General features: G+C 38.0%; 1 protein-coding gene and 1 pseudogene across 3 annotated transcripts in view; one reads left to right on the top strand and one right to left on the bottom strand.

Annotated features, from left to right (window-relative positions):
- The window catches only part of TBC1D19 (TBC1 domain family member 19), a 144,117-nt gene that overhangs the window by 558 nt on the left and 116,602 nt on the right, over positions 1–26,957 (top strand). For all 3 annotated transcript variants that reach the window (XR_011164570.1, XM_069068830.1, XM_069068828.1), the window contains exons 2-3: positions 22,000–22,072; positions 22,875–22,920. Coding sequence is in view for 2 of the 3 variants with exons in the window: in XM_069068830.1 (XP_068924931.1) it covers positions 22,000–22,072; positions 22,875–22,920 (119 nt within the window). In the remaining variant the exon portion in view is untranslated. The remainder of the gene's footprint in view (positions 1–21,999; positions 22,073–22,874; positions 22,921–26,957) is intronic.
- Positions 12,825–14,309, bottom strand: LOC138150366 (small ribosomal subunit protein eS4-like; annotated as a pseudogene).

The following is a 26,957-nucleotide window of genomic DNA, read 5'->3' as shown; positions in this document are numbered from 1 at the left end:
CTCTTTGTTTATTAATTTGGGGAAGGAGGAGAGGGAAGTGTTTTCGTTTAACTTCATTCCCGCAGCTTCTGCCGGGAAAGTCCGGGCTCCAGGATGGATGAATGGAGGGGGAGGGCGGGCGGTTACCTCCAGGCTCCTATTTCCTTTGCTTGTCGGTCTCCTCCCAGCTTAACCTTTCAGCACCTTCCCCTCTCCGTTTTACCCCACTCATCCGTCAAGATTTTGCATCTTACTAACAACACGTATGATTCTTTAATTAAAAAAAAAAAGACTGATGTGTGCATTTGAGGTTATAGGCAATGAGATTTGTGAATAGATACCTTGAAGACGGCAAGGTCATTCAGCTTTTGCTGAACTCTTTGTAGATAATTAAATTTTAAAGAAAACCTGTCTACCCTTCAAATATTTGCACTTCTGTCTCTCCTATGAACCTTCAACAAATCTCCTATTTTGCTTTTGAATTACGGAGCACTAAATTTCCTTCAGCTCTTTTAAAATTATTTGGGTTTGCAAGCAGGGAAGATTAAGGTACTATTTGCATGTGCTGTGTAGATTTATGTTTATTCATTTGTATTAGTAAACATTAAGTAGCTTAAATATATCAAGCTCTGGCTTACAGTGTGCCGGGCACTGTGCTAAGCCTTGGAGACACAAAGAAAGGCAAAAGACTGTCCCGTGCTCTCTAGGAACCTAACAGTGTAATGGGTAAAACGATATGCAAACAACTATGTACTAAGGAGCTATACTCTGAGTGAATTTGGGAAAGCCTTCCTGTAGAAGGTAAGATTTTAGCCAGGACTTGAAAGAAGTCAGGAAGCAGAAATGAGCAGGGAGAACAGCCCTGGTGTTATGTTTCTTTTAAAAACGTTTGTTTTTATTTTAAAAAAATTTAATTTACTTTTTTAAAGGATATGAGATGTCACTAGTTAATAGCAGTGCCTCGATTTTTAAAAATTAAAAACAACTGAGGACTGCAGAAAAAAATGAAAATCCCGTGAAGATTAGGTAGAAACAGCTTTTGGGGGAAAGACTGATAATATACCAGAAGAACAGAGTCCGCAGGGACATGGGAAACCCTTTATTTGGTAGTTAATGAAAGAGGTAGATACAGTGTCCCAAAAGTCATAGGGAAGTTTTAAGCTTTAATGTAGCTTAAACATTTAAAGTTTTACGTTTTACTAGTTTAAAACTGCCCTATGACTTTTGGGACACCCATTATCCAAATGTATGGTACTTCCAGTTGCAATGTTTTGAGAAGTGGGCACCAGGTCTGTGACCTGGTAAGTAAATGCTGTACTAGGGAGGCATTACTGGAGTACAGATTTAACTTTTAAAGTTCATTTCCGTCTTAATGGCTGCTTGATTTAAGAGTTGCTGTTTTTCTGTTGCTCTACATTTCTGGGAAGAACTCTCAGACTGCAAGACAATTGCAAGACAAAATGGGCACACTCTAGCCTGGATTGTATGGAGTGTTTGAAAGCGCCACATTGCTGGCCTTACCGGCCTAGGTTCCTTTGCTGTCACGGAACCATTATGATGAGAAACTTTGGGCGGGACTCGGAGAAGGAAGCACACGCCGCGTCTGCAGTTGCTTGGTAACGCGGAAGCGTCCCTTTGTTAAAAGGGCCCTGGAGAAGTTTCTGTGGAGTTGAGGTTAACGTTTCTTCTCCCGGACCCAGCGGTTTCCCCCCAATCCCCACCTGCGCCTTCCCCAGCACCAAGGGAACATGCTGCAGGAAGAGACGGATCTGTCTCTTATTATTGCCCACATTGTACAGAAGCTCAGAGGCTCCAGGTTGAGCACTCAGCTAGGATTTCAGGCTTCAGTAAGTGTGAGAGGAAGGCTGAAAATTGTTGGGACTCATTTCCAACTCTGTTGGGACCCCCAGGCTTGTAATATTAAATCTAACGTTAGTTCTTCTGCTTTTTTTTTTTATCCCAGATGCAGAATAAAACATTGGTACCACTTGTATATTATTGGGCTTTGGATATATTTGGAAGTGAGGTCCATTTCATGATTTGAAATTTGTAGCATCATTTCAGTTTTTGGTACCAGGGTAAAAAGACAGGAGAATTTAGTATCAGTTATTTAAAGTTTTTAAAATGTTATGAAGTTGTTTAATAGGTCTTCAGTGAAACATTTTTTGGGCTACCTGTGTATGTAGTATCATTTATATTATTTATGTATCTATGTATATCCTTGCTTCTTTACACTTAAACCTTACTCTGTCTTAAAGCATTTTTTTTCTGTGTATTCCATCAATTACTAGCTGTTCTTCAGGTTTTAAGATCTTAGTTTTTTATTTTTATTTATTTATTTATTTTAAAGCAACTGGGGTTAAGTAACTTGCTCAAGGTTACACGGCCAGTTATTTTTTGTGTGGGAGCCAAGTATCTGAGGCGGGAACCGACCTGGTTTCCTGAGCCCAGCTGGCTGGCTCTCTTACTCCCTGCGCCACTTGGCCTCCCCAAGATCTTAGTTTTTTTAAAAATTGTTTTAAGAAAATTTGGCAATGAGAATGAAAATACATTTTCTCTCCCTAATCTTAGCTTTACCTACATACTTGTGGTAATCTCATTAAAATTATTTAGAAGTATATTTGATTGTAACAAGTTAAGTGGAATAAAAATGTCACCAAGGAAAAATCCTAAACGTGCATACTTTGAAATATGAAATAGACTTAAAAATAACACAACCATGGGTTTGGAAAATATCCTTTTAGTTCACTTATTCAGTCAGTGATATTGTAAATAAATCAGATATACTTGCATGGCCAAATCTGTATTTTTTGAAGATAATTTGTCTTTATTAATCAATCACCAGTCACTTATTAAGCACCTACTATATGACAATGTGTGTGTGTATGTGAGAGACTGAGTAAAGTGGAGACAAAGACAAGTGAAACAGCCTCTGACTTCAAGGAACTTATCTTCTTTCAGGGAAATAACTTGCTTGTTAACAAAATAGACATAACATAGACACAAGTTAACTTTGGGGGGTAGGCACTAATAGCAGGGGAAAAACTTAATGTAGAAGATGGCATTGGTACTGAGTCTTGAAGTGAATCAAAAATTTTAAGATGTAGAAGAAGTGAGGAGAGAGTCCATTCCAGGTCTGGAGACAGGAACTGGAACACCACATGGGAGGAACCCACAATGAGAAGACTGGTTTGGCTAGACTGTAATATGCAGGAAAGAGAAACAAATGATTCTGACAAAAAAAAATAGACTGAATTGGTGAAGACTATGGACACCTTTTCAGAATAATTTTTTAAGGAATAAAGTACATAGGATTGCAAAGAAACCAATTATAATGAAATAAGGCAATTTCTTTTTCCATCCATGTTGACTGACCCACTGAAATCCACTGATAGACCCCAGGCTAAGAATCCCTCACTTAAAAGGTGAGTGAACAGTCCTTTGAGGTCCAATTCTTAACTTCTATGACCTTATAGATCCATGCTACCTTTAAAAAAAAAAAAAGCAAATAGACTGAAGTCAAATTGTAAAAAGGCTTTAAATTGGGGCGGCCAGGTAGCACAGCGAGTAAGAGCACTGGCCCCAGTGTCGGGACAACCTGGGGATCAAATCCGGCCTCAAACACTTAGCACCCACCCAGAAACACCTGGCCGTGTAACCTTGAGCAAGTTACTTAACCCCAATTGCTTTAAAAAAAAAAAAAAAGGCTTTAAATACTAAACAGAGAAAAGTTGTATTTGATCCTAGACCTAGTGGCAATAAGGAGCCACTTGGAGTATGACTAATGGAGTGACTTAGTTAAATTTCACTAAAACATTTTTAGGGTTCCCTTGCCTTTCATATATGCTTTTTATGCATCTATAATGCTTGTTTTCTTTAAAGTAGTCTTCCCTTGTGTGGAGAATAGATTGGCAGAGGGAGATATAATACTGGGAGCCCAGCTAGTAGGCTATTGTAATAGTCCAAGTGAGAAGTAATAAACTATTTGGCTATGAGAGTTGTAGAAATAACAAGATTTTGCTTATGGTTTGGTTATGTGGGATGAATGAAATCAAGGAGTTGAATTTAAATCTGGATCTTTGTAAGGATGGTGGTGCCCTTGTCAGGTATAGGGAAGTTTGGAAGAGTTGTGGGTTTGGGGGTAAAGACAGTGATTTCTGTTGAGTTTGAGACATGGAAGAGGTGTCCAGTTTTTAATTGGGAGAGACCTAGGGCTCTCTGTTACATAGATCTAGGAGTTTTTAGCATAGAGTTAGTTAATCCCATGTAAACTGATGAGAGAGAAAAATAGATACAGAGAAAAATAAAGATGTAGACATATTTACAGGTATAGACATAGATAAACCAACTATACCCAGAACAGAGTCTTGGGGTCCTTTGACCCCAAGATATGGATGTAATGGATGTGATATGGATGGTAATTTAGTAGAGGAGATTGAGGAGAAGTCAAACAGATGAAGGAGAACTAAGAGAAGCAGTGATACAGAAAGAGAGAGGGTGATAAAATGTGTCTGCAGGTACAAATGCTGAGGGCTTGAGGAGTGAACTGAGAATGAAGCCATCAGATTTAGTCTTTAAGAGATCTTTGGTGATTTTAGAGCATTTTCATTTGAGTGATGAGATCAGAAGCCAGATTGCAGAAGGGTTGAGAAGAGAATGAGAACAGAAATGGAAGCAACAAGGGTAGAAAACTTTCTAGAAGATTGACTGAAAAAGTCATTTAACCTGTCTAGGTCTTCATTTCTTTAAACTGAGGAAGCTACCTTAGAAGAAGCTACCTTAGATTGTCTCTTAGCTCTGTCTTTGATCTGTGATCCCTATTCATATCCTTAGGGTTATCTTACTCTCTCTCCTCCCTCATTTCTCAGATTTAGTCAGTTACCTGAAGTTACCAAATCTTTTATTGATTACATTTATGCAGCATCTTTTGTATCTCTTCTTCTGTTTTCCAAGTGCCAACAGTGTTATAATCCCCTAATTGTTATTTGTCTTCTAACAGATATTTCTGTTAGAAATTTTTCCCTTCCTTATATTCCCTAATCCATCTTTCATTTTTTTCTTTTAGTCAGGGTCTGACTTAGTGGAGGGAACTTTCTCTCTCAGTGTAAATTCATACTTAACCTTCTCTGCAATTTAGAGTGTCAGAGAGTTGTCTGGGGCCCTGAGAGATTAAATTACTTTCTCAGGATCACCCAGCCAGTGTATATCAGAGGTGGAACTTGAATCCAGGTCTTTGTGTCTTCTAAGCTTGTCTCTATCCATTATGCCATATGACTTCTATTAACATAACAAATTTTATATTATAATTATATGTATTCTTGCTTCTCCTATCTTTTATTATGCTACTAGGATAATCTTAGAAAGGGCCTGGAGCACTCAGAGATTATGTGATTTTCCAAAAGTCACACACAGTATTTGTCTCCAAGGCCTCCTCTCTATCTGTTAAACCTTGGAGACTGGGTGTCTTTCTTCATACTGGGGGAAAGTGTCTAATATGATACTATCCCCCTATTTTTTTTCCTTTTTGGAGGGTCAGTTGGGGTTAAGTGACTTGCCCATGGTCACATGGCTAGTTTTTGTTAAGTGTCTGAGTATGGATTTGAACTCAGGTCCTTCTGAATCCAGGGCTGGTGCTCTATTCACTGCGCCACCTAGCTACCCCTCCCCCTATTTTTAATGTAGCATTTGTTCTGGGCTAAATCTCTCAACTTTCTCCAGCACTGGAAGGTTAGGTCTTCAAAGGGCAGCTGCCGTGTGTACCCTAAGAATTCTAGCATAGCATTGATGGGTTGGAGGATGTTTTTCTAATGCCATAGTTCACAAGACCTCATTTTTATACTTCTCTCCCTCCCACATGATGATCAGTTGATATCAATTAGTTAGCTTTTAGAAACTTAATTGACTTTTAAAAAACTTTTAGAAAGGAATATTGTCTAAAGTAGTTTAAGAAGAATACCTAGTTCTGTACATGCATACTTTTATATATTTGTATGTATACATGTATATATATACATATACAGATAAACTTTTATATATGTATGTATATACATACATACATACACAAATCACCCCAAAGTCTATGATACTTTCTCCAAAGTACATCCAGAGTTCAAGGGAAAGTGGGCTCAAGCTTAGAATGCCCATATGGCAAAGGGGTGGTATACAGTTGCTGGCCCTTTTCTCCAGGCCTGTGCATGAAGAACCTGTAGCTTTCTGCCAGACTCTGCTTTGTAGAGTCCTGGTGCTTCTTTATGGGAGTGTGTCTAGTTTGTCCTTGGCTCCTGAAACTACTACCTGTCACTGACTCAGGAACTTGTTCTTTGTGGTTCATTCAATCTAACCTTATCATCCAGGCAAGAGTCTTGTAACTATTATCTACTATTTCCCAGGACACTTTCCTTTTTCTTTAATGAGTTCCATGCCTAGTTCACAGCCTACAGCAACATCTGTCCTCATCCTAGAGGACTTCAACATATATATTGACATTACCTCAAACACCGTAATTTCCCACTTCCTCCATTCCTCAGTTCCATGACTACACTCCAAACTCAGCTACAGAGATATTCATACTCTTAATCTTGCCATTACCCTCTTCCTCTCCTCCATATACCTTATTTATACATAGTTGTTTTCATGTTGTCTCCCCTATTCTATTATACCTTGAGGGCAGGGACTATCTTTTGCCTTTTCTGGTATCCTCAGTATTTAGTATGATGCCTGGTATGTGGCAGGTGCTTAATAAATGCTTCTTGACTGATGGCTATTTCAGGAATATTGCTAGGACTCTGATGGAAAAAAAATCTCAAGTTGCTAGTCGTCCAAAGTTCACAAGGCCCTCCTTTTATTAAGGTGGGAGGGAGGCCAAGACTTTTTTTCCTCCTTCCACTCAAGCAGTTCCTTCTTACAGGATTGGTTAAAATGTCTTTTATGGTTAAGTTGCCAGACTCTTGAATGTGAACTAGATTACTGGTTTTTTATGAGCCCCACAAGGTATGACAGAAGCTCATCAGCTACTTCAAATCTATTTTATGTCACACCTAGTTGAAATGCTTTAGACACTATTGACCATTCTCTCTTTCCTGGATACAGTTCCCTCCCTGTGCTTTCATAATATTGTCCTCCTGACCCTCATTCTATTTGTACGGCTTTTCTTTCCCAGTCTCCTTTGCAGGATTGTCATCAATATCCCACTGTGTTCTGAGTTCTCTTTTCTCTCCTCATGCTTCTGAAGGATTTTATCATGTCCCATGGTTTGGTTATCACCTATTTAGATGATTTCCAAATATACATATCCAGTCCTCCACTTTTCTTCTGAGTTCTATTTTTGTATCTTTAACTGCTTGCTGAACATTTCTACTTTGATGCCCCCAGAGGGTCTCAAACTCAACATTTCCAAGTCCAAATTTATTATATTTCCTCCTAAATCCCACCTGTCCTCCTAATTTTTCAGTTTTGTTCTAGAATACCATCATCCGTCTAGTCATACACATTTGCAGTCTCAGGGTCAGCCTTGACTTTAAACCCTCACTCACCCTTAAGTGAGTTAAACACCCATATAGGGGGTTGTTTGCTAAGTCTTGGTGCTTCTAATTACATGATATCTTTTCATCCATCCACTTGTTTTCATTAATATGGCCACTACCCTCATCTCTCATTTAGAGAATTATAAGTGCTATCTGATTATTTTCCTTACCTCTAACTTTTCCTCTTCCAAATACATTGTTTTCTACCATCTGTCAAAATAATCTTTCTAAAGTACAGATCTGCCCATGTTACTCTGTTGCTCAAGAAGCTTCTGTGTCTTCCTATCACTTCTAAAGTAAAATTCACATTTTTCTGATTGGATAAAGATTGTAAAAAGGCCCTGTGGTTTGTTCTTGTCCAGAATATTGTACTTCAGCGTTTTTCCTTCATTGCCAGCTCTTGGAACTCCTTGGGGCCTATCTCCTACATTAGGCCTTTCCCGATTGCACCCGTTAGGGTTTCCTTCCCCCCCCCTCCCCTCCCCGGGCCAATTTCTTTGTATTTACTTTGTAAATATTTTATATTTATTTCTCTGTGTGACATTGTATCCCACCTCAATAAAATGTGAATTTGTTCTAGACAGAGACTGTTTCTTTTTTTTTTCCAGACTCTTGAAATCAATCAGTAGGTGCTAAATAATTTTAGTCACTTAATATTCTTGTTGTCAGTGATAATCTATCACTGGATAGAATGTTTGACAACCTTATATAAAGGCATAGAGTTGGGGCATGGGGAACCTGATGGAATGTTATGAATAAGAAACACAAGCTGACTAGAAAATAGTGTTTGACTGGAAAGAAGAAATGTTTATGTGATCAGCCTTGTTTAGGATTTTAAATGCCAAATTTAAATGCCAAAATGAGTTTGTATTTTAATATAAAGACAATGGGAAGCCAATCAGACTTCTTGAAAGGGGAGTGAAGTGGTCAGGCCTGAAATTTAGGAATATTAATATAGAGGACTGATAGGAGAGGGAAGAAGTCTGATTCAGGGACAGAAACCTGTAGTGCTTCCCATTCTCTTAAACTATCATGAACTTAAAACCCATCATCAAAGAACTAAATAAATGTACAAAATAAAGTGCAGAATCTTATATGAAACCTTATAATTTAAGTGCAGAATCAAACAAATTAAGAGAAAACCTAGAAAATTTGTATTTCCCTCCAAGTCCATGAGAGAGATCTGCTACTGATGGGGTGCTAATGATGGACCCATAAAAGGTCCTGAACTTTCCCACAAATTTCAGCAATCAAGTTCCTGGTGTTTCTCTGAGGCATCCTGCCATAATCCTTTTAACTGCCCTTTCATTGTGGCACTCATTGTCTGCACCTGACCCGCCCAGGCTACTTGCCACTCCTTAATCCCATCAAGATCTTCCCACAGTCTTTCTGTATAAAAATATCAATCTTACCCCCATTAAATTGCACAGATTTAGAATCTGACCCACCCAACTAGTGTCCTAATAATAAGGAAGGCTTTAGTGGTAGAATTCTTTCAAGGCAGATCCACCCTGTACCTTGCACTTTGAAGTTCCTAGCACCCCTAGACTGTATCACTACTATTTTGCTAGTTTTTTTTAAATTTTCTTTTTAAAAATGTGGAGTTGTATTTAATGTGTATACTTTTCTGGTTCTGTTAATTTCACTTTGAATCTCTTCATATTTATCTTTTCATGTCTTTATATTCATATTTCTTATTTTAGATATTATTACTCTGCTGCATTAAAATGTCACAATTTATTCAGCCATTCTCCAATTGTTGGACATGTAGTTTATTTGCAATATTTTGTTATTACAGATATATCTGGCAAATGAATTTTTTGCACAATTATGTTTTCCTTTTTAGAAGACATTTTAAGGAAAGCATTCATGTCCTAGGTAGCATAGCACAGTGGATAAAGTTAGCAAATCACCTGATCTCTGTCTCTGAATTCTTATTCTGTCTCTGAAACTTAATAGCTGTGTGACCATAGGTGAGTCACTTAACTTCTTCTAGCTTCAGGCACCTCCCTAAGACTTATTTATTAAATTAGAAATTGTAATTCCTTGACACATATTCCTGTTTAAAAGGTTTTATGATTCACACTTAAAATTATCAGGTTCTTTGAAACATTTGCACCAATCTATAATACCTTAGACAACATATCAGAGTGCCTGTTTCTTGATAGCCTTAACAATGTTTACTTTTCTATTTTTTGGTTTACTTTTAATAAATTTGTGTTTTTAAAAGATATCTACAGAAGATGGACACAACTGGCATTAACTTATCTTTCCAAATAGCTCTCACATCCTTCCCCATTATGTACTCTACATACTGGCCAAGGTATACCACTTGATATTTCTCAGAAAATTAATGCAAAAGCATAGTGAAAGTCCTATAAGAATAGTTTTAAGGGCTCTCAGTAAAGTTCAGAATGAGCTGAGTGTGGCTAGGAAGGCCAAAGTGCCTTTGTTTGCTTGTATTTGAGCAATTTTAGAGAAAAAAAGGAGGATTAAAAAAGAGATAGTATTACATACAGCCCAAGGTGGATGGGACCATGATAACCACTGTTGGAGAGAGGGCCAAGCGACTTGTTGAACCATTATTTTGCTGATTTTTTTTTCCATCTGACTGGAAGAATGATCTTTGCCTTTCAAAGGACAGAACAAAAATGGCCACTAGGAAGTTTAAACGAAAGATATAGAGAGATGATAAGTGAGCACAAAGTTTCCCTAGATGAGCTTATCTCCAGACTCAGAGGAACATATCCCAGGATGCTGAGAGAACTGGCAGATGCTATTACTGAGCCATGGTCAGTGATCTTTGAAAGACTGTGGAGAACAGTAGAGGTGACATAGAACTGGAAAAGAGCAAGTATTGCCCTGATTTAAAAAAAAAAAGAGGATAGTGGAATATGGAACTATACACCAGTAAATTTGATTTTGATTGCCAGCAAACATCTCAGCTTGCTTTATTAAACAGATAGTGAATGTCTAGAAAAGGAAGTGGTGATCACTGAACCAGAATGGGTCGTGTGAAACTAATTTCATTTCCTTTTTTAATAGATGTTAGATCCTCTTTCAGACTAGTAAATCAAGATAGAATACTTAAGATATAGTTTGCTGGATTTTAGCAAAGAATTTGACATCGCCTCCCTTGCCAAAACTGCAAACAAGAGGTGGAATAATCAGATTGAAGGGGGTTTTCAATAGAGTACCTGGACAATTTGTGTATGACTATTATTCTATTTAATATTAACATTAGTGACTTTAGCATAAAGCTAGCACCCTTGGCAGAATCAGGTTCCAGAAAGATCTTGATGGATTGAAATGTCATCTCCTTTAGTGCAGAGAATTCCTTTTGTTTCCAGTGGTCCCTCACTGAGATAAGTCCTGGAGTTCCTGACATCTGACTCACAAGGTTGTCACTAAGACTAGGAATGTCCACCTCAGGATTGGCCACCTCTGCTCAAGTAAAGACACAAAGCACATTTGTTTTTTGTCTTTTCCTTTTTGGAGAGCAATTGGGGTTAAGTAACTTGCTCAAGGTTACACAGCTAGTTTTTTTTGTGTGGGTGTTAAGTGTCTGAGGCCGGAACCGAACTCTGGCCCTCCTGATTCCGGGCGGCGCTTTACTCACTGAGCCACCTCACCGCCCTAGCACATTTGTTTTTAAAAAGCGAGAGACTCCTGTAAACCTGTTCTCTCTACTATGTGTAAGCAGGAGCCATTTCTGCTAGATTGGTAGAAAGCATCTGACCTCTTCAGGGGAAGTTTGAGAAAGTTACACATGCAAGTGAGAGAGGAAGCTTTTAAAGTTGATGTCCTACTTACTGTCTATCCTCAGCAAATGAACTGGGTGGGGTATAGTTGGCACATTTGTCCACATCCCCAGTTCTAGGAAGTTCTCTGGGTGCCTAGGCAGAATTAAGCACTGTCCTTCTAAGTGCCTCCCTCAGTGGTTTGCAGGAAAGAATCAGAATCACAACAGTGTCCATGTGGTATACATGTACCTTTCAGTTAGCTTCTCAAATACAAAGTTAGAAGAAGAAAAAATGACCTTCAGTCACTTCATTAAGTACAATTATTAGGTGATCTTAAAATTCTAAAGATCTATCTTGGTTTGAACTCTCTCACTTTTGGAGGACCTCAAGACATTCTTTACTTGACTGCTTATGTCCATAAACAGTATAACATAACTGAGAACTGCTTGTTCAACTACATTATCATATCCAAAAATCCATTTCAAAACCAAATTGTTATTTCACCATTTACTCCCAAATATGACTTCCTTAAAGCTGAAAGTGATTTTTCTTTCAGTAAGCTTTCCCCTAGGTCAGGGGTGGGGAATCTGCCTTTTCTGGACACTTAGATCCTTGGGTGCGGCCCTTTGACTGAGTCAAAGTTTTACCAAACAAATCCTTTTATTAAAGGGATTTGTTTTATGAAGTTTGGATTCAGTCAAAGGGCTACATTTGGGGAACTAAAAGGCCACTTTCAGCCTTGGGACCGCAAGGTTCCCTAATCCTGCTTCAGGTATTAGCAGTGCTGAACATTTGCAATAATAGTCCTTCAAAAGCCAATCACATCTCCTTAATCTTATTTGTTCTTTTCTAGTATAGGGAAGATCACTTTCAGTTCCCCCAATTCCAATCTCTCCTGACTGCTTTGAAAGAAATATTCTAGTAGAATTTGGAAGATGCTTAAATTACCAGTCTAGAGGGCCACAAGCAAATTTGCTCTCTGATTTTGCTAAGTTGAGGGGAACCTTTTGGTAAGCAACCCTATTTATGGAGGCATCAACAGAAGCACTTCTAGAAACATGGAGGGCCATTCTGAGCTAACCTTCCTTTGCACTGCCTACTTCAACAAGATCATTCTGTTGTCGTTTTATGCAACTGCACCAGTTGTCCTATGTTGGGCCTGCTTCAGCACAGTACCCCTCATAATTTGTGTTCAATATTGGAAAAGAAATGAGATACTTGTAGATTTAGCAACTAGCAAATGGAGATTTATCTAGCCATAGCAGAAGGATATTCAACAAGTATTATGCTCAGAGGATATCCTGAGTTTATTCAGCTAAGCAAAGCTCCCTTGTCTGAGTTGTCTATAATGGTCTGTCAGCTAAACAGCAGAGAATTCTTAGAGCTTTTCTTGGCTGTTTTGTACTGAGGCAACCAGAAAGTGATGTTAATAGCTTGAGCCATTAGTCCCCTGAGCAAATCAAGTCTCAAGAATAGTTTCAGTTTTTTTAAGAAAAAAAATCTAACTTTCATAGGGACAAGGGTTAGGTTATTGCTCAACCTCACAAAAATCATCAATGACTTTGGAGAGAACAATTCCTTTTTTTTTTCTTGAAGTTTTATTGATATCTTTTGTTTTCATATCAGCCATTTTGGGATATGTCCTCTCCCCATCCTCCAATCAGAGACCCATTCCATGTAACAAAGAAAAGCAGTTAAGCAAAACCGATACAGCTACATCTTCTAACATTTTATGCAGCATTCATACCCACAGTACTCTAATCCAATGAAAGAAGAGAAAGGCATTTATGGCTTGTTCTATTTCATTTTATAAGACCATGTTGTTTAAGCTATTTCTTATTTTGTGTATTTTATATTTTGTAGGGTAATCACATTTTTTGTTAAAAACTGTAACATCTCAACTTGATTGAAACCCTACAAATCCTTATCTGCACTCATTTAGCCACTGCTCTGCTTAGCTGCCAATCTCTTGTCTCTCTCTTCAGCAATTGTAAGGCGGATACCCTTTCCTCAGGGAAGAGAGATCCAAGGCTTATTACCTTTGCCAATAACAAAAATTTTGGAGAGCCTGGTGGCAAAACTATTGCCTTTGGCATCTTTTACATGGACAATATCAAAAGAGCCAGGATGTTTCTCCCTGTTTGTGATCACACCAATTCGACCCAAATTAGCCCCACCGGTCACCATGCATAGGTTACCAGTATCAAACTTGATAAAATCAGTGATCTTGCCAGCCTCTAAATCAATCTGAACTGTGTCATTCACTTTGATCAGAGGATCTGGGTAACGGATAGTATGGGCATCATGGGTCACCAGATGGGGAATACCTTTTGTACCCACAAAAATTTTCCTCACTTTGTACAATTTATATTTAGCTTCCTCGGCTGTAATATGATGAACAGCAAAGCTTTCCTTTGTGTCATAAACCAGACAGAAATGTTCACCCATCTTCTCAATGCTAATGACACCCATAAAGCCAGCTGGGTATGTAATATCAGTGTGGACCTTGCCATCAATCTTGATGAATCGCTGCATGCAGATCTTCTTTACTTCATCTCCAGTCAGGGCATACTTCAGTCTGTTTCTCAGGAAGATGATGAGTGGGAGACACTCCCTCAGCTTGTGGGGACCTGTTCATGGTCTTGGAGCAAAAACTCCTGTTAACTTATCCAGCATCCAATGCTTTGGAGCTGCTACACACTTCAAATGCTTCTTGTGACCATGAGCCATGGTTACACTGAACCTGAGTTAAAATGGGAACTTTACTCAGCTGTAGGATCAGAGGCTCCGTCTACTTATACGCTGTGTGTGTTTGGCCAATTCACTGTACCCTTTCGGGCCTTACTGTATTTACCAGCAGCATGACCAGACGGTCCCAAGGCCGTGTGGAAAGAGCAGAACAATTTCTTTTTAAAAAATAAATTTTAGGGGCAGTTAGATGGCGCAGTGAATAGAGCACCAGCCCTGGAGTCAATAGGACCTGAGTTCAAATGTGAACTCAGACACTTAACACTTACTAGCCGTGTGACCTTGGGCAAGTTGCTTAACCCCAATTGCCCTCCAAAAAAGAAAAAATAATTAATTTATATATTTTGTTTTTAATCACTTGTATATTCCACTTATTTCTTCCCCATCCCTCCAAGAGAAGGATTCCTTATAATAAGGAATTTTTAAAAAGAAGAAGAAAGGTAGCAAAACAGACCCACATAATGAGTGCCTTTTGTCCCTCAGAGCTCTGATTCACTTCTTGAATAAGGAAATCCCTGAAGATCATATCTGTTATAAGGTCTCTGTATTTCTTTATAGCATATGTCTCTTCTTCCATATCATCACTGCTATCCCATTTCACTGCTGAAATAAGAATTACTTCTTTCTCTTTCCCCTGCTTCAATCCCTCCCTTTGCTTCCTCTTTCATTCTCCTTTCCAGTGCTTCTTAAGTTATGGGTAGCAACCCTATGTAGGGTTGCATAAAATTTGGCAACAGTAAAAGGTTTCTGAACTTTCAATGACCAAAAATTAATTAAAAATCAAACACAATGAATCTGAGGGGTTTCTGGCAGCACTTGCCTGTGTTGCATCTTGCAGCTTCACTGCAGCCTTGGTTCTGAAACCAAAGCATGTGCACTTGCCCTGTGCATGCCCTCAGACCTCCCAATACCAAAAAGAAGCCCTGTTCTAGGTTATCTTCTTCCTGAAAGACTGCAATAGTTATTTTACCTTCATTGTTAGCCTTTGACTTGTTTAGGGTACATCATATGTTCTCTTTCTTCTTCCTTTCCTACCCACTTTTATAAAGTGTGCTCTAAAAAAAGTTGTAATGAAATAAAGTTGTATGAAGTTGTAATTTGGTCCCACAGAAAACCTTGATTCACCTTTATATGGAATGTTGAAAGATTCCTGATTTGTGGTTCATGGTGTTTCAGGCCTGTTTCTCCGAGAATATTTCTATTCTCTTTGAATTCTGTTTTCACTTAAGTCTCTTCCTGTACATTTAGAAAGAAAACTCTTGATGATCTCTCTATTGTTACTTTATTTTTGTTATTCTTGGTTGCTGTATTAGTTTTCCCTTCTTATATTTGTATTCTGGGGTGTTTAAGAAGCAAATTTCTTTAGGTCAGGTTTTCTTTCTAGAAATGTTTTGGATGTCTATCATTTTTCATTTACAATTAGACTTGGATTTGCAGAATAAGTAACCTTGGGCTTCATCTTGAGCTTCTTTACTCTTTGGAACATATTCCATTCCCCCTTGGGTTACAGAGTAGTCTTGTGTTTTTCAAGTTTGCTTTTCTTTTCATTTGAATGGCTTTCTCCTGGTCACTTGCAAATTAATTTTTTTTTTGTCGGTGGCATTGTTAGATTTAATAACTGCTATATATGTCTTAGAATTTGAAGAATGGGTTTTTGGTTTTGTTTGTGTTTATAGATGATTTATGGATTCTTTACACTGGTACTTTGTTTTCTGTGTTCAGATGTTATAGTCAGAGTTCTTATATTAATTCTTGCGTTATGATGTTCAGATTTTTTTTACTTATGTTCTTCTGGGAGCCCTATAATCCTTGAATTGTCTTTATATGACATGTCTTCCAAGATCAGTTATATGCTTTGCTTGTATGGAGATCATGAGTGCTTTTATTGGTTTTAGGTTCTCCAAGAGTGTTTTTCACTTCCATGTATTTTATGTTACCAATTAATTGTCATTTCCTTTGTTTCTTTGGTAAGATTTGCTAGAATAGATTCCAGTTTTTCTATTTGGCTAATTATTTTTCAGGGCAGGGAATAAATTCTTCCTTCACATTTCATATTTAACTTTTAAACCATCTGGGAACACCTTGCTGTGTTTCCAAGCACTCTTGGGAATCCACAATGTTCCTTTGCCTCTTTTGGTTTTGATTACTTTCCTTTGTTTTCTACTATTTTTTCATAAGCTCTTTTACCTGATTTGGAAGTCATTTTTCTTCCTAACTTTAATATCTTCCTTTTGCTTTATCTGTTTATGTTCAAGGTCTTTGCTTGAGTTTTTCTACCTTCTAAGATATTTGCTAATTTTAATTTTTTTCCCATACTTTCCTCTGTTGCTCTCTTTTTTTACTCCCTTTTGATGGCAGTTTCCCTGGAGGCTGCATCTTAAAGCTCTCTTAGCCTCATTCCACACTGAACAATTCCCAGTCTACCAGCTTTAGTCTCTGCCCCAAGTGGCTTCTGAGGGGAAGCAGAACTAACGCAGATGCCTGTTTGGCTCTTTTCATCAGTCTTAGTGAGTGTCACACAAGGGCCTGTCTTTTTTCTCTCTGTTTTTCTGTACTCTGCCTTATCTCTATTGGGCTGCTATTGCAGCCTGAGTAGATTTCTGCCATTTGAAGATCTACATGCTGGAGGAAGGAGGTGATTGGAGAGTAGAGTTGAATTCTTTTGTAAGCATGTGGGTTGGTTTTTTTCTTTTTTTTTTTCAAATGCTTTTCCACCAGATTTTGAGTTACAAATTCTCCCCTTTTTTCCCCTAGCCACTGCCCCAAAATGGCAGTCCCACAGGATATCCCCTTCTCCAATCTGCTCTCTCCCATATTTTCTCCCATACCCCTTTTGACTTTTCCAGTGGATCTCTATGCCCCAGTATTATCTTATTATCTTATTTCCCAATTACATGTAAAATAGTACTAATAATAGTATATATATTTGAATATTTGGTTTTGAAACTTTGAATTCCAGATTCATTCCCTTCCTCCCTTGTCACCCACCCTTACTGGGAAGATAAGCACTTCAGTATAGGTTGTACATGTGTGGCTAATGCAAAACACTAACATAGTAGATATATTGTAAAAGACTGACTATATTTCCCTCCCTCCTATCCCACCTCCCACTTGTTCTATTCTCTACTTTGATCCCATCCCTGTTAAATTGGTCCTGTGCCCTCTATGTATACCTGTAAATATATATACACACATTCACATATGTATTCATGTGCCCATGTACCCTCATATATAGACATATATGTATATATATATATATATATATATATATATATATATATTTCTATTTCCTTCAACTACTGAGAAAAAGTTTTATAAGTTACAATTATTGTTTTCCCATGTAGGAATGTTAATAGTTCAACTTTGATAAGTTCCTTATGATTTCTTTTCCCTGTTTACCTTCTCATGCTTCTTGTATCTGAATGTCAAATTTTCTATTCAACTTTGGTTTTTTCAGCAAGAAACCTTGAAAGTCCTCTATTCCACTGAATGACCATGTTTTCCCCTGAAACATGATACTCAGTTTTGCTGGGTAGGTGACTCTTGGTTTTAATCCCAGCTCCTTTGACTTCCGGAATATCATATTCCAAGCCCTTCGATCCCTCGGTGTAGAAGCTGCCAGATCCTGGGTTATCCTGATTGTGTTTCCATATTACTCAAATTGTTTCTGCCTGGCTGCTTGTAATATTCTCTTCTTAATCTGGGAATTCCAGAACCTGGCTACAATATTCCTCGGAGTTTTGATTTTGGGATCTTTTTCAGGAGGTGATTGGTGGATTCTTTCAACCTCTATTTTTCCCTCTTGTTCTAAAACATCAGGGCAGTTTTATTTGAGAACTTCCTGGAGGATGATTTCTAGGTTCTTACTTTGATCATGGCTTTCAGGCAGTCCAATAATTTTTAAAATTATCTCTCCTGGATCTACTTTCCAGGTCAGTGGTTTTTCCCGATGAGATATTTCTCATTGCCTTCTATTCTTTCATTTGTTTGGATCTGTGTAACAGCATCTTGATTTCTCATAAAGTCATTAGCTTCCATTTGCTCCAATCTAATTCTGAAGCAATGATTCTCCTCAGTGAGCTTTTGAGATTCTTTTTCCATCTGGCAAATTTGGCTTTTTAAGGCATTCTTCTCCTCATTGCCTTTTTGAGCCTCTTTTGCCATTTTGCGTTAGTCTATTTTTTTAAGGTGTGATTTTCCTCAGTCAAGCTGTTGACTCTCATTTTGTAATTTTCTTGCATCATTCTCATTTCTCTTCCCGATTTTTCCTCCACTTCTCTTATCTGCTTCTTAAGGTCCTCTATGGCCTGTAACCAGCTCATATTTTCCTTTGAAGCTTTTGGTGCTGGAGTTCTGACTTCACTGTCTTCCTCCTGTTCTATGCTTTGCTCCTTTTTGTCCCCAAAATAGGGGTCTAATGTTGGAATTTCTGTCTCCTTTGTTTCCTTTGCCTGGTCATGTCACCCCTCAGTCACTTGACCCCTGGGCTTTTTGCCACAGTAGGACTCTGCCACCAGACAGGGGAGCTTTGGTCCCAAACGCTGGGGTTTTCTCAGCTGCTGGAGGTATTAGATGGGTGCCCTCTCTGAGGTCTCCACAAGCTCTGGCAAGCTGGACACACACCCTAGGACCTCCACTCTAGACTGCAATCCAGGTCCAAGAAGGTTAAAGCAAGAGTGATTACCCCTCAGACTGGTGCTTGGTCCCCCTACACTCTCCAGGCCAGGAGCTGAAGCTGTCACGTGGCACTGGCTGGCTGTGCCAGTGTCTCAGCGGCTTCTCGCCCTGGGGGCAAAAGCCAGGCACTCCCACTTACTGGGTCCCAAAGTCCAGACTGTACTGACCTCTCACTTTGTCCTTCACATCTATGTGTTGATAAATCTGGAAATGGCCACATCTACTGCTGATCTGGAGTCCCTTCAGCTGGTGGCTGGTCAGGTCCACCCTGAGGTTAAAGCCTTGGCGTTGGGGCCAGAGCGCTGCCCTCAAGAACACTCTCAGAGTGCTGGCCAATTCCTGCTGGCCTTCCGGGTTGTCCTCAGAGGTTAGCTTCTCTGTGTCATTTTGTGGGTTCTGCAGCTCCAAAGTTTTAGAGTCCCCTTTTTACATGGATTGGGGAAGGTGGAAGCCAGAGCAGCGGGGAGGTCCTGCTTCTACTCCTCCATCTTGACTCGACCCCTGGGTTGGTTTTTTTAGCCCTGCTTCTGGGAACATGGTAGGCAGTAGTGGAGGAGTTGCTGAGTGAATGTATTAGGGGTTAGGGATTTTTCTCTGTTATTAGGTCATCATGTTTTTACCTTATTTGGTTTCTTAATGTCCTGTACCATGGAAACAGTTGAAATTGCTTTATCTGTTGGACTTAATTCCTATTTCGAAGACATTTGAGAGGTCATGAGGCTTGAAGGAGATGTCTAATTCTCCATCTCATTGGTCACATAGCAGTGCTTGCATTAATGGATGAATCTTTCCCCATCCTTTTCCTTTTTGACCTTTGCAGCATTTGACACTATTGACCACAATCTCCTCCTGATAACTGTCTTTTCTGGATTTTAATTATCCTTCTCTCTTTTGGCTCCTCTTCTACCTGTGTGGCTGCTTCTTTGCCAGTTCATCTTTCATCCCACATCTTCTAACTGTGGGTGTTCTTTTTAAAAACTCTGTACTGGACACTCTTCTCTTTTGGTCCTATACTCTCCCTTGGTGAACTCATTAGAACCCATGGATTTAATGATCATTTCTATGTAGATGATTCATAATTCTACATATCCAGTCCTACTTTGTTAGTACCTGTAGCAGCAAGCACCCCAAGTGTCCTCAGGGTGGCTGCCCATACAGGTTCTTGGATCTGCTTTGTTAAAGGAAAGCAACTCAAAATGGGTTAACAAGCTTACTTTAATCAGTCAGACATATATCGTTTACCTTGTTCAGGGGAAAAAGGTCAGCACCCCGAACTTCAAAGTATACAGGCAGAATTATCAAGACAGAAACAGATCACATAGACAGATTTCCAAACTGTCCAACCATTACATCCATACCCAGTCAACATCTGGTTTTCCACATCTGGGTTTTTCAAAGCCGGGGGGGGCTCTGGACAACGGCTTCCCAGAATACAGATCAAATCACAGAACACTTCTCAAAGTGAGCCCCCAAAACAAAGCCTCACATCAGGGCTTATATAGCCTTCTCCTGGCTCAGAGAATGTAACAACCTTTTGGACCCACTGGCCAATCAAAAAGTATCTATGAAAAACAAGCCTCCCTCCCCAGGCTCCAGGTGCACTTTAGCCTAGGGGCAGGGAAGATCTTCCAAATTTGCATTCCCATTACAGTACCTTACATCTAGTCAACTATTGGGTATTTCAGACTGGATATCTTATAGGTATCTCAAACTCAGTGTGTCCAAAATGGAATTAATTTTTCATCCTCTCCTTCCCCCATACCAATCCACTCCAAACATCTTTGTTTATGGTGAGAGCACCACCATTCTTCTAGCCACCCAGGTTCATAGTCCAGTATTAACTTTGATTCCTCACACTCTTATCCCACATAACCAATAAATTGCCAGGTCTTATTAATGTTTTTTAATCCTTCCCCTCCCTCCTCCCTCCACAATATTTCTTGCATCTTTTTCTTTCTCTTTGTTCTCAGAGCCATTACCTTTATTTAATCCCTTATTACCTTTCACCTGGACTATTGTAGTAGTCTCTTAATTGGTCTTCTTTCTTCAAGTCTTTCCTTCTCCATTCAAAGCATTATACAACTATGAGATTGATTTTCCTGAAGGGTGGGTCTAACCATGTCAGTCTCCTAACTCATTAAACTCTTGATTTTTTCCTATTACCTTTAGAGTCAAATATGTACCTTCATAACCTGATCTCAATCTATCTTTTCAACTTTGTTATACATTATTCCCTTTCTTACAGTCTGTAATTTAGCCAAACTGGCCTTTTTGCTGATCTTTACAAATGATTCCTCCCATTTCTGTGCCTTTTTCCTGGCCTCCCCTCTCCTTCTGTCTCTTTTCCTGAAATGCATCTTCTCCTTATCTCTGCCTTAAGTCTCTTGCTTCCTTCAGCAGTCATCTCAAGGATGACTTTCTACAGCAAGTTTTTTTTCTGATAAATCCTAGTTACTAATTTACTTTGTCTTTATTTTGTATATAGTATGTTTATACATACTTATGTACATTTTGTCTCCCATGATAGAATATAAGATTCTTGAGGGCAGGGGCTATTTAATTATTTTTTCTTTGTATCCCCACCACCTAACACAGTATCTGGCACTTATTGAGCATGTAGCTTAATAAAATCATGCAGGTAGTATGTGGTAGGGATAGAATTCAAGCCCAATTTATCTGACTCTAAATCTAAAAAAAATTTTTTTTCTATATGATACCATCTTCTGTTTGGGGAGAAAATTAGAACAAAAAGGATAATTTGAGTGGAAGCATGATGAAGATAAAGAAGATAATCTCTACTGGCAACAAGTGAACCCATGCTTATTTGGTGCAAATTTTGTGAAAGTTAGGAAAATACATTTAAAAACATGTATCATTCAGAACTCATAAAAACTTCTCCAGAGGGTTAGAACATAAGTATGTCTAAATATATTGTAGAGATGTATGGAAGAATTCAAAATGGGGATGAGAGAACCCTTTTGAGTTTGTTATATTCAATAGATTTATGTACATAAGGAAGGGGAAATTGTATTAAGATCTCTTGTTTTCCTATTGGGGTTTGTAGGTAAAAAAAGTGAATATACATAAACTACAAGTCTTTGTATTTTGCATGGGTTACAAACTATTGTGCACAATCCTACTATTTTCGGAAGAAGTGATAAAATCCTTTGTTAGGCTTTCAAAAAGTTAGATGTTCATGATGCTTTGACAGGGAAATAGTGTTTCTTTGCAGTGTATATACATTTACTATATCTACTTTGGCTTGAACAGTGGTCAGTATCAGCCAAAAGGCTTAATTTTGACAAGTTTTTTTTTTTTTAATGTAACAGGTTAGTCTTCAGAAGCCTGAGATTAAACTTGAATCACTCAAAGAAGATATTAAGGAGTTCTTTAGAATATCAGGTTTGTAAATTTTAATTTTTTGTCATACTAAAATTCTTTATACACCACTCTCATCCCCACCCATCCAATTACTTCTGCTATAATCTCTTTGTGGAAAAGAATGAGTAGTAAAACCAAAAAGTGAATGAGTTTCTCATTGTAGAGAGAGAGTTTCTGAAGACTCAGTAAATGCTGAGTAAATGACTAATTACATTAATGAATATTAAATGACTCTTTATCCCAGATGAAAAATAGATTAAGCATAATGAGTTATCTAAGATAAGTTTAAGAAACATTATTAATTTTTCTCCTTTGTACTCCCTCTTTCTTCATACCCCTTATCTGATTTCCCCAACTGAAAAAGAGAAGGAGATAAAATTGCAAATTAAAATGTGTGAGTGTGTGGAGGAGGGGATGGCATAGGGAAGGACTTTAAAAACTCATCTTGTCCAAACTAATTTTATATCTGAGGCCCAGAAAGCTTGTGACTTTCCCCCAAGTATTAGATCGCTTTATTACTAGTCTAATTTTTTTTTTTTACCATCTTACAAGGCAACCAGATATATTGTGTATTCTGACAAAAGGAAAGAGGAATTTCTAGCCCAAGAAAATGGAGCATAATACTATTTTATCAAGGAGAACTGACTCAATGATAGCCCTGGCACAGTGTTATTAACACAGTGTTAGCCATTGGGACTTGGTGAATGTGTAGGAGAATTTTAGGGAATGAAAATCAATATAACATAGTTTCACATTATGTAATTAATAATGATATATAACTTTTCATTGAAACCTATATATTGAAACCATTTTATTTTTACAGGCTGGGAAAAGAAACTTCAGAATGCTGTTTATAGTGAACTGACTGTGTGAGTTTTTATAGCTATTTTTAGATTTCTCTGTCATGCTGCATGCATTCTCGTTTCCTGTATTTAACTACCACATAAGGATGTTGTGAAGATGAATGAAATAATCTATGTGAAAACATTTGGAGGTCTTAGAAGAGGTGCTGTGTATATCTTCTTGGTGCAATTAATTAATATTTTATTTAAGATATTGGTATTGACATATTATTAACCCAGATCTTATTGTTATAGACTAAGGCTTTATATTTATGTATCATTTATCCTATACAGTGGAAGATTCAAATAACTCACAAAAGTGAACTTTACAGATAACTTATATAGGAAAACTTTAAAAAAATTAACTATTTTGAATGAAAGTTTCCTGTATTTACTCATAGCTAATTAGTAGTATAATGTTGATTACATTCCCTTAACTCCTACTCTAATGCTTTTACCACTACACTAGGTATTTCTTTTGTGTTTTATGGTATGGGAGATAGCCAAGCCTATTAAAATTGTTTATAAAGAGTAAACAGACTCTTAAGTGATAGTGTGAGAACATATCCTACATATATATATTCTGGTGAGTTATCTTTGATTCATCTGTTTTGGCTGCTCTTAGGCTTTTTTTTTTTTTTTTTGCTTACTCTGTAGTTCTTAGCTTTGTTCTGAATAGTTGAGATTGCCTTTCAGTAGTTCCTCTGTAGACTTCTAGCGGACAATGAGATCAGGAATTATACAGGATTGAGAAGGCATGGATGGAGTTGAGTGCTTCACCTTTTGTGAGGGTACTCATATCAGTAAGATCACATCTATTGAGATATTGAAGTAATCAAATAGAGTAAGACTCAAAAAGATTTGATTCTGTCTTCAACAAAATCCTTCCTCTTATGCATTTAATAATGTATAATGCATATTTCTTCCTATGACATAAAATGTTTGTAACCATTATGGCCTTTCTTTCCTACTAATACCAGCATGATAATGGTATTTTGTAACATAGAGCCCAGGGCCTGGAGTGAGGAAGACCTGAGTTCAAATCAGGCCTCAGAACTTACTAACTGTGTGACCCTGGGCAAATCACTTATCCTTTATTTGCCTTAATCCACTGGAGAAGAAAATGGTAAACTACTTCAGTTTCTTTGCCAAGAAAATCCCAGAGATGGTATATTCCTCAGGGTCATGAAGAGTCGGGCACAACTGTACACAACAACAAACATGACTGGGGCTGCTAGATATTCTCGTCTCACTGTGGTATGCTGTTCAAGGGTTAAAGCATTTGAAGTGTAATCAGGTCTCCTACTTGAACAAAACTGTCATTATTAGTTCATACTTCTTGCTTTTGAAGAGCAAATGTGACATTGAGTTCCAGATAGCCTTGTAATACTTTGTGGCTTCTTTCCATATTTTCTTGGGTTCAAGCATCAACCTTAGGATTTTTCCCATTGGTATAGAACAAGAGTCCTCATTGCTTCTGACCTTACTTAATTTAAATCCTGTCTTAATTATCAGTAAACTATAAGATATCCCTTCTTCCACATCTGCATTTTGGATAAAGTTTTCTGATAATTACATTATTAAATATTAAATTACACTAATAAATGTTCATAGGATTTTGAATCTGAAAAGAGATGATTTAATTTTAAAGTAGTTAATGTAAATGATTTTCACTGTGCTCTTTCTTTGAATAAAGTGGTTTTATAAATTATACATATTGTATAAAGCACACTGCTTTTTACAATGTCTTTAAAAAAAATTAATTTGTTTATTTACTTTTAGTTTACATCATTCAGTTCCACAATCCTTTGAGTTTCAAGTTTTCTCCCCCTTCCTTCATCCCCCCTCCCCCATGGCAGCATGCAGTCAAACATAGAATCTATAAATACCTTCACATTAAACATTTGTCAGGTTGTAAAGGATTATAACCAATGGAATGAACAATGGGAAAGAGGAAACAAAACAAGAAAAAGAAAGAGAGCAAGTAGTTTGTTTCAATCTGCATTCAGACTCCACATCTCTTTCTCTGGATGTGCATATCTCTTTCCATCATGAGTCTTTTGGAGTTGTCTTATAACCTTACATTGCTGAGAGGAGTCCAGTCTATCAAAGTTATTAGTCTTCACAGATACGATGTGTCTATAATTGTGTACAAAGTTCTCCTGGTTCTGCTCTTTTCACTCAACATCAGTTTATATAAGTCTCTCCAGGTTATTATGAAGTCTGTCTGCCCCTCATTTCTTATAGCACAGTAGTATCCCATGACATTGTAATGTAATGCCAAGGAAAGGCAACTTCCCAAGGTTCAAAATACCAGCATAGGTGCTCTCCATTTTATTCAGTGACAAATTAAGAACAGAAAAGATCAAAATATGACATCATTCAAAATACAGCATTTACTAAGTGTGATTAAATAATCTCCAAGTATGACCCCACCCCAGGACCTTCCATTCCATTTCATTCCAATTCATTCAATCAATTACAAAGTCCCTGTTCTAAATACTACTCCACCCCTAGGCTGTACCTTCATTTAGTCCATCACAAAGCCCCTCTTCCAAATGGAGATTAGTTTCCAACCATAAGTAAAGTACATTCATTTGTTCAACCATAGAACACAAAAAGGTCAAAAGTTCCCCACCCCTGGATCGCAATTGAATCTACCCCAGAGTTACAACAAGTTTAAGCACAGCACTTAATACCCAAATGGAGGTCTTTTCTTCATCTTGACAAGAGGCAAGTTCTCAGCAATCTTTGTTCCTGGGTTGACAAAGCTTAGCAAGGTCACAAGATACATTGCCAGTGTCTTCATTAATTCATCCTCTGTCTGCAGAACAGTCCCAGGACCCCTGAAAACATTAGCAAAACCCTCTCCCAGGATTTCTGTAAACATACAACAAGAAAATCCTTCTTCAGGGCTTCTGAACCAACAGAAAGGTTCCCAGACCCCTGCAACAACAGCACTGTCGGGGGCGGCCAGGTGGCTCAGCGAGTAAGAGCACTGGCTCCAGTGTCGGGATGACCCGGATCAAAACCGGGCTCAGATACTCAGCACCACACCCAGAAATAACTGGCCATGTAACCTTGAGCAAGTTACTTAACCCCGATTGCTTTAAAAAAAAACAAAACAGCACTGTCCTTCACCAGTGCACAGTATTCACTCTCTGTCTGCAGGACAGTCTCAGGAGCTCTTAACCAACAAGCCAGGTTCCAGGACTTCTTCAACAACAGGACTGTCTTTCACCAGTGGACAAGTCTGGCAAAACAACATCAAAACTTGTTCAGCCATTCCCCAATTGATGGGCATCCCCTTGATTTCCAATTCTTTGCCACCACAAAAAGAGCTGCTATAAATATTTTTGTACATACGAGTCTTTCTTTTATGATCTCTTTTGGATACAACCCTAGAAGTGGTATTGCTGGGTCAAAGGGTACGATGTTTTTTGCGGCTATGATATTGTCTAAAACACCCATACAACTTTGTAGATTTCCTCCTTTGGCCTAGGTTTGTGAATTGAAATATTCTTGGAGTGGAAAAAATGTATAGTTTTTTAAAAATTGTTTTACTTAAGCAAATGGAACAGTTTAGACAGAACATTCTAAAAGATGTTATTCATCCTAGGTTTAAGATACCAAATTTTTTCTGTTTGATGGGACAGCCTAATACCTTGACTTCCATTTTGAAATATCTTATATTGACCTGTGATAATTTTACCCCAACTCTCAGGCAAAGTAAGAGGCTTCAGGGAGTCACTTCACTTGACATGCTTCTTTTAAACTTTGTCCCAGAATGGAGGACCTCCCTTGTTTCTTCTGAAACTAGTCTCATGGAACACCATAGTTCCTCTATTAAGTTACTAATTGGATCTACTTGACTATAGGTACATATATTTGAAGATAATTTCAATGTGAACTATGTGTGACTATGAAAGAAAATAGAATCCTAAAAGTAAAAATGTTATAAATTTGCTTATCTAATATATAATATTTATGTATACATATATATATATACATCTATATCTAAAGAATATATGTATATAAAGCATTGAGATTTACTTCAGAGCATG

This window comes from Petaurus breviceps, unplaced genomic scaffold (assembly GCF_028583685.1).
Source record: "Petaurus breviceps papuanus isolate PSGF00001 unplaced genomic scaffold, PetGlider_PUasm1.0 140, whole genome shotgun sequence".
NCBI classification, from domain to species: Eukaryota; Metazoa; Chordata; class Mammalia; order Diprotodontia; family Petauridae; genus Petaurus; species Petaurus breviceps.
Note: the sequence above shows the minus strand (reverse complement) of the source record. Positions and strands in the feature narration are given on the sequence as shown.